The sequence below is a fragment of the Oncorhynchus clarkii genome, chromosome 7 (assembly GCF_045791955.1).
Source record: "Oncorhynchus clarkii lewisi isolate Uvic-CL-2024 chromosome 7, UVic_Ocla_1.0, whole genome shotgun sequence".
Taxonomy (NCBI): Eukaryota; Metazoa; Chordata; class Actinopteri; order Salmoniformes; family Salmonidae; genus Oncorhynchus; species Oncorhynchus clarkii.
Genome location: NC_092153.1, coordinates 88,160,010 through 88,176,164, shown reverse-complemented (window position 1 = coordinate 88,176,164; position 16,155 = coordinate 88,160,010). Strand labels below are relative to the sequence as shown.

The following is a 16,155-nucleotide window of genomic DNA, read 5'->3' as shown; positions in this document are numbered from 1 at the left end:
GGGAAGCTACTCTAAACATCAACATTAATCCGTGTTGGGGAAGCTACTCTAAACATCAACATTAATCCGTGTTGGGGAAGCTACTCTAAACATCAACATTAATCCGTGTTGGGGAAGCTACTCTAAACATCAACATTAATCCGTGTTGGGGAAGCTACTCTAAACATCAACATTAATCCATGTTGGGGAAACTACTCTAAAAAGATAGATTACCAAGATACCAAATACTTCACACTAGAAGAAGTGAATCTACACTAAAGCTACCCTTAAGTATAGTTTAGTTAACTAAAGTTACTTTTTTTTTAAAAGTAGTTCACTACATACAAACTACTTTGTGAAAAATGATCATATGTAAATCTGAAATGTCATGGACTACAAATCAAGAACAGTTTACTCTGGAGTCTGATGTTAACATAATGTTTGTTTTAGCCTATTAGACAAAAAATATGTTTCAAAGTGAGAATAAGGCAGATCTGATGCTGATAAACTCTGAAACATTAGTACACACATCATAGTCTGAAGATGTTGACCTTAAGCAATTGTAAGCCTACTAATTGAGTGATCAAGGTAGTAGAATAGATAGTACACCGCTTCCTGACCCTAACAGGCATTAACATGACAAACATCCCCCCTTACTGGTTGGAAATCTTTATTACACTCAGTGTGGCGAGGAACTAAGTGTAATGTACCAGCGCGTTCCGACGGAAGGGATTCGTGAAACACTCATTGAACAGCGTGTGTTCACTTTGCCGCTTGTTCTGGTAATGTAACGCATCCATACAAGAGGAGAAGCAAATAACATATGTGTTGTCAGATACGTCCATACTTAAAACGCCATGACGGATGCGGTGTTCCAGGCACCCAAACGGCGGCCCAGAGTGTTTGAGGCGTACGACGCCCCGTTTCCTGTCCCTCTTGCTGCGGTGGGTGCGAGGCTGCAGCAGACCCTAATCTACAGAGCAGATATGGTCAACCAGCATGTCGTTGTCAGGGACCCTGAACACATACAAGCTCTCTACGGCAAGGTGTGTAGCAGGCTCTGTTGATAAACACAGTTGTTTAGCTAAATATTCAATAAACAGTCACTGTTGAGAGGAGCCTACTAACTTTAGTATAATGAAACTAGCTAACGTTACTAGTCTCTCACTACTTCTGTAACTAGCCATAGTAAAATAGTTCTGTTCTGTTCCAAGATTATGGAGCTGCTCATTTAGACTTTGTCATGTTTTTATCAAGGGTTACTTTGGTAAAGGCATCTTATCAAGAAGCAGACCAGACCACAGTATCTCACACCAATGGGAAAGTGAGTATTCAACTGTTCATTCTCTCCAGGCATGTCTATTATTGGATTGGTCAACATTGTTGTAGAACTGGCCCATCTTAACGTGTCCTCTCTCTGTCTCTGTAGAGTTTGGTGAGAGAGTTCTACCCGTCATTTCCCTGTTCAAGTAAGTAGCTGTTGATAGGGCAGGACTGGATGTTTACAGCAGTCGACACAAACAGTAGTAGCTCTCATCTGAATGTTCTGAAGGTAAACTATATATACAGCAGTATGTGTATACCCCTTCAAATGAGTGGATTCTTCTATTTCAGCCACACCTGTTGCTGACAGGTGTATGTTATGACAAGAGTACAGTGTAATGAATATACAGTACAATGGAATAGATCAGAATAGAACGAGAGTCCACATTCTGATACATGTGAAATGTTTTGAGTTGAAAGAGTTGACCAGAGGAAGCATGGTAGGAAACAGTAGCATGTTATTTAACAAACTAAACTATCAGTGTAAACCCTCAGTCTGACCTCTGATCTGTGTTTTAGTTCCAGCATCATGGCCTTGCAGATCTCACTCCTCTCCTCGCTCTACATTTTAGTCATTTAGCAGACACTCACACACAGCAACTTAGTGCATTCATCTTATGATACACTATACAGTTGAAGTCGGAAGTTTACATACACCTTAGCCAAATACATTTAAACTCAGTTTTTCACAATTCCTGACATTTAATCCTCATAAAAATTTTAAGAATGTGAAATGTCAGAATAATAGTAGAGTGATTTATTTCAGCTTTTATAGCTTTCATCACATTCCTAGTGGGTCAGAAGTTTACATACACTCAATTAGTATTTGGTAGCATTGCCTTTAAATGGTTTAACTTGGGTCAAACATTTCAGGTAGCCTTCCGCAAGCTTCCACAATAAGTTGGGTGAATTTTGGCCCATTCCTCCTGACCGCTGGTGTAGCTGAGTCAGGTTTGTAGGCCTCTTTGCTCGCACACACTTTCAGTTCTGCCTAAAAATGATCTATGGGATTGAGGTTAGGGCTTTGTGATGGCCACTCCAATACCTTGACGTTGTTGTCCTTAAGCCATTTTGCCACAAGTTTGGAAGTATGCTTGAGGTCATTGTCCATTTGGAAGACCCATTTGCGACCAAGCTTTAACTTCCTGACTGATGTCTTGAGATGTTGCTTCAAAATATCCACTTTTGGATTTTTTATCTATTTTGTGAAGTGCACCCACCAGTCCCTCCTGCAGCAAAGCACCCCCACAACATGATGCCGCCACCCCGTTCTTCACGGTTAGGATGGTGTTCTTTGGCTTGCAAGCCTCCCCCTTTTTCCTCCAAACATAACGATGGTCATTATGGCCAAACAGTTCTATTTTTGTTTCATCAGACCAGAGGGCATTTCTCCAAAAAGTATGATCTTTGAGCCCATGTGCAGTTGCAAACCATAGTCTGGCTTTTTCATGGCGATTTTGCATCAGTGGCTTCTTCCTTGCTGAGTGGCCTTTCAGGTTATGTCGATATAGGACTTGTTTTACTGTGGATATAGATACTTTTGTACCTGTTTCCTCCAGCATCTTCACAAGATCCTTTGCTGTTGTTCTGGAATTGATTTACACTTTTTGCAACAAAGTACGTTCATCTCTAGGAGACAGAACGCGACTCCTTCCTGAGCGGTATGATGGCTGCATGGTCCCATGGTGTTTATACTTGCGTACTATTGTTTGTACAGATGAACGTGGTACCTTCAGGCATTTGGAAATTACTCCCAAGGATGAACCAGACTTGTGGAGGTCTACAATTATTTTTCTGAGTTCTTGGCTGATTTCTTTTGATTTTCCCATGATATCAAGCAAAGAGGCACTGAGTTTAAAGGTAGGCCTTGAAATACATCCACAGGTACACCTCCAATTGACTCAAATGATGTCAATGAGTCTATCGGAAGCTTCTAAAGCCATGACATAATTTTCTAGAATTATCCAAGCTGTTTAAAGGCACAGTAAACTTAGTGTATGTAAACTTCTGACCCACTGGAATTGTGATACAGTGAATTGTAAGTGAAATAATGTCTGTAAACAATTGTTGGACCGATTACTTGTCATGCACAAAGTAGATGTCCTATCCGAATGGCCAAAACTATAGATTGTTAACAAGAAATTTGTAGAGTGGTTGAAAAATGAGTTTTATTGACTCCAACCTATGTGTATGTAAACTTCCTACTTCAACTGTATATACAAAAGTATGTGGACACCCCTTTGAATTTGTGGACTCTGCTATTTCAGCCACATCCGTTGATGACAGTGGTCCGTACTGAAGAGCTCAGTGACTTTCAACATGGCATAGTCATAGGATGCCACCTTTCCAACAAGTCAGTTTGTCAAATTTCTGCCCTGCTAGAACTGCCCCATTCAACTGTAAGTGCTGTTATTGTGAAGTGGAAACGTCTAGGAGTAACAACGGCTCAGCCGAGAAGTAGTAGGCCACACAAGCGCACAGAACATGACCTCGGAGTGCTAAAGTGCGTAAAAATCGCCTGTCCTCGGTTGCAACACTCACTACTGAGTTCTAAACTGCTTCTGGAAGCAAGAACTGTGTGTTGGGAGCTTCATGAAATTGGTTCCCATGGCCGAGCAGCATCACACAAACCTAAGACCAGCGTCGTCTGGAGTGGCGTAAAGCTCGCCACCATTGAACTCTGGAGCAGTGGAAACACGTTCTCTGGAGTGATGAATCACGCTTCACCATCTGGCAGTCCAATGGATGAATCTGGGTTTGGCGGATGCCAGGAGAACACTACCTGCCCGAATGCATAGTGCCAACTGTAAAGTTTGGTGGAGGAGGAATAATGGTCTGAGGCTGTTTTTCATGGTTAGGGATAGGCCCCTTAGTTCCAGTTCCTGAAGAAGAACTTGACTGGCCTGCACAGAGGACTGGCCTGCACAGAGCCCTGACCTAAACCCCATCGAACAGCTTTGGGATGAATAGGAACGCCGACTGCGAGCCAGGCCTAATCGCCTCAACATCAGTGCCCGACCTCACTAATGCTCTTGGGGCTGAATGGAAGCTGCAGTCCCTGCAACAATGTTCCAACATCTAGTGGAAAGCCTTCCCATAAGAGTGGAGGCTGTTACAGCAGTAAAGGGGAATCATCTCCATATTAATGCCCATGATTTTGTAATGAGATGTTTACTTTTGATCATGTAGTGTATTTCTGTCTACGAGTTACACCGCATGAGTCTACCTGTCTCCCCTCTCCCAGGTACCAGAAGCATTTGAGCTGGGCACGGGACGTACTCCTAGCTCAAGGATTGGAAGAGGAGGTTGTCAATCAGATACTGCAGAGACTTTGTCAGCCAATGGAGCCAGGGCTCAGAGAGGAAAATGGAGATGATGACTGCCCAGCCAGCCCTCACAGGGGTGAGGAAACAGTGGCAAGGGCAGGTATCCCCCAAGACGTGGCCTCAGAGCAGGCAGGGACAGTGGGACAGCAGGGCCAGGCATCAGCCTCCTGGAGCCCAGAGGATCAGGGGGAGCAGGACAGTCAGTGTCCCCAGGCTAAGAGGCCTAGGAGTCAAGTAGACGGAGGGTTCGACCCACTGTCTGAGCTGTACCCCCAGGCGCCACAGCAGATAGACTCAGCGGCCCTGTCTACGGTCCGGTGCCCCAGGCATGATGACTTGCTGGTTGACTGTGGCTGTCGCCTGGAGGACAGCGTGCTGGAGACCCTCACCCTGCAGAGAGACAGACAGACAGAGGCAGGCCGACAGGGGGCAGACCGTGGGTATGAGTATGTACTGGTGATGGAAGAGAAGAATAGTGTTGTCAAGGTACAGTGTAATTATCAGGTCAAATCATTTAACACATTTTCTCACAAGTTGTTCCTGACCAGGTGGCCCAACCAGGAAAACCTCTGAGCCCTAGTCGTAATCAGGAGTTTGTCCTGGTCAGGTCTTGTGGTCAGGAATAACCCTGGTCTGACTCGTTATTCAGTGTGATGGTCTGTATAAACTAGAACCTTGTGTACTGTGTAGCGTAGGCCTACTGTATCAGACCTTGCTAACAGTGTTCTTATTAACATGTAATATATATGTGTTTTGGGATCTTAGATATATTTAATTATTATTCGTCGTTTCATGTTTTTTTTTACCCCCTTTTTCTCCCCAATTTCGTGATATCTAATTGGTAGTTACAATTCTGTCTCATCGCTGCAACTCCCCAACGGGCTCCGGAGAGGCGAAGGTCAAGTCATGCGTCCTCCGAAACGTTACCCGCCAGGCCGCACTGCTTCTTAACACCCGCTCACTTAACCCAGAAGCCAGCCGCACCAACGTGTCGGAGGAAACACTGTTCAACTGATGACTGAGGTCAGCTAGTAAGCACCCGGCCCGCAACAAGGAGTCGCTGGAGTGCGATGGCACAAGGAAAGCCCCCCCCCCCCCTGGCCAAACCCTCCCCTAACCTGGTGCGATGCTGGGCCAATTGTGGGCCGTCCAATGGGACTCCCGGTCCTGGCGGGCTGTGACACAGCCTGGGATCAAACGCCAGGCAGTAGTGAAGCCTCAACACTGCTACGTGTCGGAGGCCCTGGGATCTTACATAGACCACCCTGGGATCATTTTTCTAACTGATGTTCTGTGTGTTCCAGCAGGGCAGAGCAGGGCCAGGGATGACAGCGAGGAGAGTGTGTAGAGTCAACCCCTTCAGACTGCTAGAGTACCTTCAACTGACTCTGGAGGAGGTAAGACACCATCCACTCTGCTCTTCTCTGTATTCTACTCTGTTCTGAACCATAGTTTGGCTTTGATAGAGGCAATCAATAACATGTTAATGAGGATTGTATTGTCACAGCTGGATCTGATGATGATGATGATGATGATGATGATGAGGAATTGTGTTAATGAAGCGTGTTTGTGTGACTGCTTGGACACTCAGTCCTCACGACTCTGGAATAATGAAAAGCTCAACTCCAGCACAATACATGTTTTTCTTTTTTTTGATGAGCTGCTGGTGTGCGGTCTGATCAGGTCTGCTGGTGTGAGGTCTGATCAGGTCTGCTGGTGTGAGGTCTGATCAGGTCTGCTGGTGTGAGGTCTGATCAGGTCTGCTGGTGTGAGGTCTGATCAGGTCTGCTGGTGTGAGGTCTGATCAGGTCTGCTGGTGTGAGGTCTGATCAGGTCTGCTGGTGTGCGGTCTGATCAGGTCTGCTGGTGTGAGGTCTGATCAGGTCTGCTGGTGTGAGGTCTGATCAGGTCTGCTGGTGTGAGGTCTGATCAGGTCTGCTGGTGTGAGGTCTGATCAGGTCTGCTGGTGTGAGGTCTGATCAGGTCTGCTGGTGTGCGGTCTGATCAGGTCTGCTGGTGTGAGGTCTGATCAGGTCTGCTGGTGTGAGGTCTGATCAGGTCTGCTGGTGTGAGGTCTGATCAGGTCTGCTGGTGTGAGGTCTGATCAGGTCTGCTGGTGTGCGGTCTGATCAGGTCTGCTGGTGTGAGGTCTGATCAGGTCTGCTGGTGTGAGGTCTGATCAGGTCTGCTGGTGTGAGGTCTGATCAGGTCTGCTGGTGTGAGGTCTGATCAGGTCTGCTGGTGTGCGGTCTGATCAGGTCTGCTGGTGTGCGGTCTGATCAGGTCTGCTGGTGTGAGGTCTGATCAGGTCTGCTGGTGTGAGGTCTGATCAGGTCTGCTGGTGTGCGGTCTGATCAGGTCTGCTGGTGTGAGGTCTGATCAGGTCTGCTGGTGTGAGGTCTGATCAGGTCTGCTGGTGTGAGGTCTGATCAGGTCCGCTGGTGTGAGGTCTGATCAGGTCTGCTGGTGTGAGGTCTGATCAGGTCTGCTGGTGTGAGGTCTGATCAGGTCTGCTGGTGTGAGGTCTGATCAGGTCTGCTGGTGTGAGGTCTGATCAGGTCTGCTGGTGTGAGGTCTGATCAGGTCTGCTGGTGTGAGGTCTGATCAGGTCTGCTGGTGTGAGGTCTGATCAGGTCTGCTGGTGTGAGGTCTGATCAGGTCTGCTGGTGTGAGGTCTGATCAGGTCCGCTGGTGTGAGGTCTGATCAGGTCTGCTGGTGTGAGGTCTGATCAGGTCTGCTGGTGTGAGGTCTGATCAGGTCTGCTGGTGTGAGGTCTGATCAGGTCTGCTGGTGTGAGGTCTGATCAGGTCTGCTGGTGTGAGGTCTGATCAGGTCTGCTGGTGTGAGGTCTGATCAGGTCTGCTCGTGTGAAGTCTGGTCAGGTCTGCCGGTGTGAGGTCTGGTCAGGTCTGCTGGTCAGGTCTGCTGGTGTGAGGTCTGCTGGTGAGGTCTGCTCAGATCTGCTGGTGTCAGGTCTGAGCAGATCTGCTGGTGTGAGGTCTGCTGGTGTGAGGTTTGATCAGGTCTGCTCGTGTGAAGTCTGGTCAGGTCTGCCGGTGTGAGGTCTGGTCAGGTCTGCTGGTCAGGTCTGCTGGTGTGAGGTCTGCTGGTGAGGTCTGCTCAGATCTGCTGGTGTCAGGTCTGAGCAGATCTGCTAGTGTGAGGTCTGCTGAGGTAGAGAGGTATTGGAGTTGATTGTTTGACCTCACAGAGCTGTTAGTATTCTGAAGTGAGGCTGAGGTACTCAACTCACTCCCGTCCCCACAACCCTCCCTGTCCCCTGTCTCCACAACCCTCCCTTGTCCTCACAACCCTCCCTTGTCTCCACCACCATCCCTTGTCCCCACCACCCTCCCTTGTCCTCACAATCCTCCCTTGTCTCCACCACCATCCTTTGTCCCCACCACCCTCCCTTGTCCCCACCACCCTCCCTTGTCCCCACCACCCTCCCTGTCCTCTGTCCCCACCACCCTCCTGTCCTGATGACACCTGCACTACCACCACCAATACTGTGCCCCTAGTGCACTAGAGTGCCATTATCTAGGGTGTTGTAAAGCAACTTTTTCTGAGCCAAGATCACTTTCTGAGTCAAAATGCAGGCCGAGATCTACTGCTCAAACTTTTTTAAATGTCTTTAAAAGATCGTAAGCCTATGCAACAGTAACCTATTAAAAAGTACTGTAGCAATGAGGTTTGTGCCATAGGCTATAGGCCCAATACATTATCAATGCATTTTGGCTGTGCTTGAATTGCCCTGCCAATGTTGTTCTTCACCAACCATTTTCAAATTATATTTCAACAAGTCAGGTATACAGTGCATTCGGAAAGTATTCAGGCCCCTTGACTTTTTCCACATTTTGTTACGTTACAGCCTTGTTCTAAAATGTTTTCAATTGTTTTTTCCCCTCATCAATCTACGCACAATACACCATAATGACAAAGCAAAAACAGATTATTAGAAATGTTAGCAAATTTATAAAAAATTAACAGAAGTATCGCATTTACACAAGAATAATTTAGACCCTTTACAAGAGGTCGACCGATTAATCTGAATGGCCGATTAATTAGGGCCGATTTCAAGTTGTCATAACAATCGGAAATCGGAATTTTTGGACACCAATTTGGGCTTTCTTTTGTCTTTCTTTTTTTTACACCTTTATTTAACCTTTTATTTAACCAGTCAGTTAAGAACACATTCTTATTTTCAATGACGGCTTAGGAACAGTGTGTTAACTGCCTTGTTCAGGTGCAGAACAACAGATTTTTATCTTGTCAGCTCGGGGATTCAATCTTGCAACCTTACGGTTAACTAGTCCAATGCTCTAACCACCTGCTTTACATTGCACTCCACGAGGAGCCTGCCTGTTACGCGAATGCAGTAAGGTAAGTTGCTAGCTAGCATTAACCTTATCTTATAAAAAACAATCAATTAATCAATCATAATCACTAGTTAACTACACATGGTTGATGATATTACTAGTTTATCTAGCGTGTCCTGCGTTGCATATAATCGATGCGGTGCGTATTCGCGAAAAAGGACTGTCGTTGCTCCAATGTGTACCTAACCATAAACATCAATACCTTTCTTAAAATCAATACACAAGTATATATTTTTAAACCTGCATATTTAGTTAATATTGCCTGCTACCATGACTCGTTGCGAACTGTGTGAAGACTATTTCTTCCTAACTAAGACAGCCAACTTTGCCAAACGGGAGATGATTTAACAAAAGCGCATTTGCGAAAAAAGCACAATCGTTGCACGATTGTACCTAACCATAAACATCAATGCCTTTCTCAAAATCAATACACAGAAGTATATATTTTTAAACCTGCATATTTAGCTAAGGAAATCCAGGTTAGCAGGCAATATTAACCAGGTGAAATTGTCACTTCTCTTGCGCTAATTGCACGCAGAGTCAGTGTATATGCAACAGTTTGGGCCGCCTAATTTGCCAGAATTTTACGTAATTATGACATAACATTGAAGGTTGTGCAATGTAACAGGAATATTTAGACTTATGGATGCCACCCGATTCCGTATTTCACGGAAAGAATGAACTTCTTGTTTTTGAAATGATAGTTTCCGGATTTGATCATATTAATGGCCTAAGGCTCGTATTTCAGGGGGTTATTATGTTATAACTAAGTCTATGATTTGATAGAGCAGTCTGACTGAGCGGTGGTAGGCACCAGCATGCTCGTAAGGATTCATTCAAACAGCACTTTCGTGCATTTGACAGCAGCTCTTCGCTGTGCTTCAAGCATTGCGCCGTTTATGACTTCAAGCCTATCAACTCCCAAGATTAGGCTGGTGTAACCGATGTGAAATGGCTAGCTAGTTCGCGAGGTGCGCGTTTCAAACGTCACTCGCTCTGAGACTTGGAGTAGTTGTTCCCCTTCCCGCGGATTTTGTGGAGCGATGGGTAACGCTGCTTCGAGGGTGGCTGTTGTCGATGTGTTCCTGGTTCGAGCCCAGGTAGTGGCGAGGAGGGGGACGGAAGCTTTACTGTTACACTGGCAATACTAAAGTGCCTATAAGAACATCTAATAGTGAAAGGTATATGAAATACAAATCATATAGAGAGAAATAGTCCTATAATTTCTATAATAACTACAACCTAAAACTTCTTACCTGGGAATATTGAAGACTCATGTTAAAAGGAACCACCAGCTTTCATATGTTCTTATGTTCTGAGCAAGGAACTTAAACGTTAGCTTTCTTACATGGCACATTTTGCACTTTTACTTTCTTCTCCAACACTTTGCTTTTGCATTATTTAAACCAAATTGAACATGTTTCATTATTTATTTGAGGCTAAATTGATTTTAGTGATGTATTATATTAAGTTAAAATAAGTGTTCATTCAGTATTGTTGTAATTGTCATTATTACAAATAAATACATTTAAAGTATCGTCCGATTAATCGGTATTGGCTTTTTTCTGGTCCTCCAATAATCGGTATCGGCGTTTGAAAATCATAATCGGTCGACCTCTACCCTTTACTCAGTACTTTGTTGATGCACCTTTGGCAGCGATTACAGCATCGAGTCTTCTTGGGTATGACGCTACAAGCTGGACACCTGTATTTGGGGAGTTTCTCCAATTCTTCTCTGCAGATCCTCTCAAGCTCTATAAGAGTGTATGGGGAGCGTTGCTGCACAGCTATTTTCAGGTCTTTCCAGAGATGTTCAATCGGGTTCAAGTCCGGGTCTGGCTGGGCCACTCAAGAACGTTCAGAGACTTGTCCCGAAGCCACTCCTGCGTTGTTTTGCTTGTGTGCTTAGAGTCGTTGTCCTGTTGGAACCTGGTGAACCTTCTTCCCAGTCTGAGGTCCTGAGCACTCTGGAGCAGGTTTTCATCAAGGATCTCTCTGTACTTTGCTCTGTTCATCTTTCCCTCGATCCTGTCTAGTCTCTGTCCCTGCCACTGAAAAACATCCCCACAGCATGATGCTGCCACCACCATGCTTCGCCATAAGGAAGGTGCCAGGTTTCTTTCATATGTGACGCTTGGCATTCAGGCCAAAGAGTTGAATCTTGGTTTCATCAGACCAGAGAATCTTGTTTCTCGTGGTCTGAGAGTCTTTTAGGTGACTTTTGGGAAACTCCAAGCGGGCTGTCATGTGCCTTTTTACTGAGGAGTGGCTTCCGTTTAGCCACTTTACCATAAAGGCCTGATTGGTGGAGTGCTGCAGAGATGATTGTCCTTCTGGAAGATTCTCCCATCTCCACAGAGGAACTCTGGAGCTCTGTCAGAGTGACCATCAGGTTCTTGGTCACCCCCCTGACCAAGGCCCTTCTCCCCCGGTTGCTCAGTTTGGCTGGGCAGCCAGCTCTAGGAAGAGTCTTGGTGGTTCAAAACTTCTTCCATTTAAGAATGATGGAGGCTACTGTGTTCTTGGGGACCTTCAATGCTGCAGACATTTTTTGGTACCCTTACCCAGATCTGTGCCTCAACGCAAATCCATCTTGGAGCTTTACGGACAATTCCTTTGACCTTATGGCTTGGTTTTTGCTCTGATATGCTCTGTCAACTGTGGGAACTTATATAGACAGGTGTGCCTTTCCAAATCATGTCCAATCAATTGGGTTTTACACTAGAAGCTTATTACCTAAATTGGAACAATTGAAAGTGTGGGTTCACAGATATGTTGGTCATTACTGAGACTTAGTTAAGGAAGAGTGTTGTGAATACTGATATTAACCTTTCTGGTTATAACCTTTTTCGGCAAGGCAGATTTTCCAAAGGTGGGTGAGTGGCAATCTTTACCAAGGATCACCTTGTCTCCACGAAGTCTGTCCCCAAAGCATTAAACTTTCAAATAGCTTTGTTGACTGTTGCTGGGTGTTATCGTCCACCATCAGCACCGGCCTGTACCCTACCTGCCCTCCCTAATCTCTCTCCTGACGCCTTACACTAATTCTGAATTGGTCTTTCTAGTGCGTTGTGGGACAAGGATATCCCTGCTGGCCAAACCCTCCCCTAACACGGACGACGCTGGGCCAATTGTGCACTCCCCCATGTGTCTCCCGGACGCGGCCGGCTGCGACAGAGCCTGGACTCGAACTCAGAATCTGTAGTGGCACAGCTAGCACTGCCATGCAGTGCCTTAGACCACTGCACCACTCGGGAGGCTGGTGGTGGAGAGAATGCCAAGAATGGGCAAAGCTGTTATCAAGGCTATGGGTGGCTACTTTGAAGAATCTCAAATTAATTTTAGATTTAACACTTTTGGTTTCTACATGATTCCATATGCGTTATTTCATGTATTCACTATTATTCAACAATGTAGAAAATAGTCAAAATAAAGAAAAACCCTTGAATGAGTAGGTGTCCAATCTTTTGACTGGTACTGTAGGTGAAAATACATCATTGGCGTACATTGTCGTAAATAGACAAGATATTGGGTTTCTTAAACAAGACGCAGGTGGAGCCAGGTAATTAAAGGAGGTGACTAGTCTTGCAAATGTATTTTGTATGAGTCTCGACACAATTCTATCTCGGAGCTGTACGGACAATTCCTTTGACCTCATGGCTTGGATTTTCTCTGACATGCACGGTCAACTGTGGGACCTTTATATAGACAGGTGTGTGTGTGTGCCTTTCCAAATCATGTCCAATAAGTTGAATTTACCACAGGGGGACTCCAATCAAGTTGTAGAAAAATCTCAAGGATGGTCCATGGAAACAGGATGCACCTGAGCGGAATTTCGAGGCTCATAGTAAAGGGTCCAGATATTTATGTTTTTTGTTAATACATTTGCAAACATTTCTAAAAACTTGTTTTTGTTTTGTCATTATGGGGTATTGTGTGTAGATTGATGACGGGAAAAAATATATATTTAATCAATTTTAGGATAAGGCTGCAACGTAACAAAATGTGGAGAAAAGGAAGGGGTCTGAATACTTTCCAATGCATTGTAGGTTACATCAGGAGCTGTAGTTGACTATCAACTTCGCTGTGGGATCGTGGAAGCTGCAGGTGATATGAGCTATTTGATAGGCTAGCGGTAGGCCTATAAGTGCACTTGATTTGCTCTCCAGGCCCGGTAGGTGGAGTTTGTACCTTCAGACACACGAAATGGTTCAAAATTGGAACACTGACTACCCTGTTCGCAGGCCATCTGAATCAAGTGCACCTACCGCTACCAGACAGAGCTAAACAAAATAGGAATGCAAGGCTTTATCATTGGGCTTTTTACAGAAATGTTTGGCGATCTACTAGGAAAGGCTTGGAGATAGTTGATCACGATTGACTGGTTAGTGACCACTGATCTATGGGATAGATGCCATTTTAGACATTAGGAGTAGGCTCCTCCCTCTAAGACTGCCCTGTATTTTTCTGATCTTTTGAACATTATTTTCTTCTTTCAGGCTTTCTTCTTGGTCTATGCATTAGGATGCCTTTCAGTTTACTACAATGAGGTAAGAAGCTACAGTCTTATAAACATATATGTCTTATTAACTAAAGCCTTTGCTGTTATGGTGCATGTTTGTTTAGTGCGAGTCTTGCTTATTCTGACTTACTCTTCAGGAGCCATTGTCGGTGCTCCAGCTTTGGGAGATGTTCCGGTCGGTTCAGCCCCACTTTGAGACGTCATACATGGCCTACCATTACTTCCGCAGCAGGGGGTGGGTGCCCAAGCCTGGAGTGAAGTACGGGGCTGACCTCAGTGAGTTAATAATTCATTAATTGTAAACTGTTCTAGTGCCCTTGCCAATTAATTTATGTATGTATGTATATTCACAAGACCTTTCAAAAGTTTGGGGTCACTTAGAAATGTCCTTGTTTTGGAAAGAAAAGCAAATGTTTTGTCCATCAAATTGATGAGAAATACAGTGTAGACATTGTTAATCTTGTAAATGACTGTTGTAGCTGGAAACGGCAGATTTTTCTTTTAACTGTGGCCAGCTACCAAGAACTGTGGGCTCTCCTTCTCCGTGGCCGACGTAAGACATTTAAACGTGTTAACCCTCACAAGGCTGCCGGCCCAGATGGAATCTCTAGCCACGTCCTCAGAGCATGCCCAGACCAGCTGGCTGGTGTGTTTACAGACATTTTCAATCTCCTTATCCCAGTCTGCTGTCCCCACATGCTTCAAGATGGCCACTATTGTCCCTGTTCCCAAGAATGCAAAAGTAACTGAACTAAATGACTATCACCCCGTAGCACTCACTTCTGTCATCATGAAGTGCTTTGAGAGACTAGTCAAGAATCATATGACCTCCACCTTACCTATCACCCTAGACCCACTTTGCTTACTGCCCCAATAGGTCCAGAGACGATGCAATCGCCTGCACATTGCCCTATCCCTTCTGGACAAGAGCAATACCTATGTGAGAATGCTTTTCATTGACTATAACACAGCATTCAACACCATAGTACCCTCCAAGCTCATTAAGCTGGAGGCCGTGGGTCTCAACCCCGCCCTGTACAATTGGGTCCTGGATTTCCTGACGGGCCGCCCCCAAGTGGTGAAGGTAGGAAACAACAGCTCCACTTTGCTGATCCTCAACACTGGGGCCCCACAAGGGTGCGTGCTCAGCCCCCTCCTGTACTCCCTGTTCACCCATGACTGCGTGGCCATGCACGCCTTCAACTCAATCAAGTTTGCAGACGACACTACAGTGGTAGGCTTGATTACCAACAAAGACGAGACGGCCTACAGGGAGGAGGTGAGGGCCCTCGGAGAGTGGTGTCAGGAAAATAACCTCACACTCAACAAAACAAAGGAGATGATCGTGGACTTCAGGAAACAGCAGAGGGAGCACCCCCCCCCCCTATCCACATCGATAGGGTAGCGGAACAGTAACACATCACGGACAAACTGAATTGGTCCACCCACACAGACAGCGTTGTGAAGAAGGCGCAACAGCGCCTCTTCTACCTCAGGAGGCTGAAGAAATTTGGCTTGTCCCCAAAAACACTCACAAACCTTTACAGATACACAATCAAGAGCATCCTGTCGGGCTGTATCACCGCCTGGTACGACAACTACTCCGCCAACAACTGTAAGGCTCTCCAGAGGGTAGTGAGGTCTGCACAACGCATCACTTGGGGCAAACTACCTGCCCTCCAGGACACCTACACCACCCGATGTCACAGGAAGGCCAAAAAGATCATCAAGGACAACAACCACCCGAGCCACTGCCTGTTCACCCCGCTAACATCCAAAAGGCGAGATCAGCACAGGTGCATCAAAGCAGGGACCGAGAGACTGAAAAACAGCTTCTATCTCAAGGCCATCAGACTGTTAAACAGTCATCACTAACATTGAGTGGCTGCTGCCAACATACTGACTCAAATCTCTTGCTACTTTAATAATAAAAAATTGGATGTAATAAATGTATCACTAGTCACTTTAAACAATGCCACTTTATATAATGTTTACGTACCCTACATTACTCATCTCATATGTATATACTGTACTCTATACCATCTACTGCATCTTGCCTATGCCGTTCGGCCATCGCTCATCCATATATTTATATGTACACATTCTTATTCATTCCTTTACACTTGTGTGTGTATAAGGTAGTTGTTGTGAAATTGTTAGGTTAGATATTACTGCACGGTCGGAACTAGAAGCACAAGCATTTTGCTACACTCACATTAACATCTGCTAACCATGTGTATGTTTCCAATAAAATTTTATTTGAGGTTCACCTTAAATCAAATGCTCTTTGTCACATACACGTGTTTAGCACGATTTGCGTGTTGCAAAATACTTGTGCTTCTAGTTCCTGACAGTGCAGCAGTATCAAACAAGTAATAGCTAACAATTTCACAACAAATACCTAATACACACAAATCTAAGTAAAGGAATTAAGAATATATAAATATTTGGATGAGCGATGTCAGAGCGGCATAGACAGATACAATAGAGATGAGTAATGCATGATATGTCAACATTATTAAAGTGACTGTGTTCCATTTTAATAGTGGCCAATGATTTCAAGTCTATGTACAGTCGTGCCCAAATGTTTTGAGATTGACACAAATTAAAATTTTCACAAAGTCT

The 16,155-nt window shown here is 45.1% G+C and overlaps 1 protein-coding gene across 2 annotated transcripts in view; it reads left to right on the top strand.

The window, feature by feature from the left end:
• Positions 1–739: 739 nt before the first annotated feature.
• The window catches only part of LOC139414503 (TSEN2 tRNA splicing endonuclease subunit), a 40,107-nt gene continuing 24,691 nt past the window's right edge, over positions 740–16,155 (top strand). Inside the window, exons 1-7 of one of the 2 annotated variants that reach the window (XM_071162415.1) lie at positions 740–1,025; positions 1,237–1,303; positions 1,409–1,448; positions 4,547–5,114; positions 5,936–6,025; positions 13,508–13,558; positions 13,668–13,806. In XM_071162415.1, the coding sequence (XP_071018516.1) occupies positions 837–1,025; positions 1,237–1,303; positions 1,409–1,448; positions 4,547–5,114; positions 5,936–6,025; positions 13,508–13,558; positions 13,668–13,806 (1,144 nt within the window). In that variant the 5' untranslated portion in view covers positions 740–836. Of the gene's footprint in view, positions 1,026–1,236; positions 1,304–1,408; positions 1,449–4,546; positions 5,115–5,932; positions 6,026–13,507; positions 13,559–13,667; positions 13,807–16,155 lie in introns of both variants that reach the window. The other variant, XM_071162414.1, reaches the window with a different exon arrangement.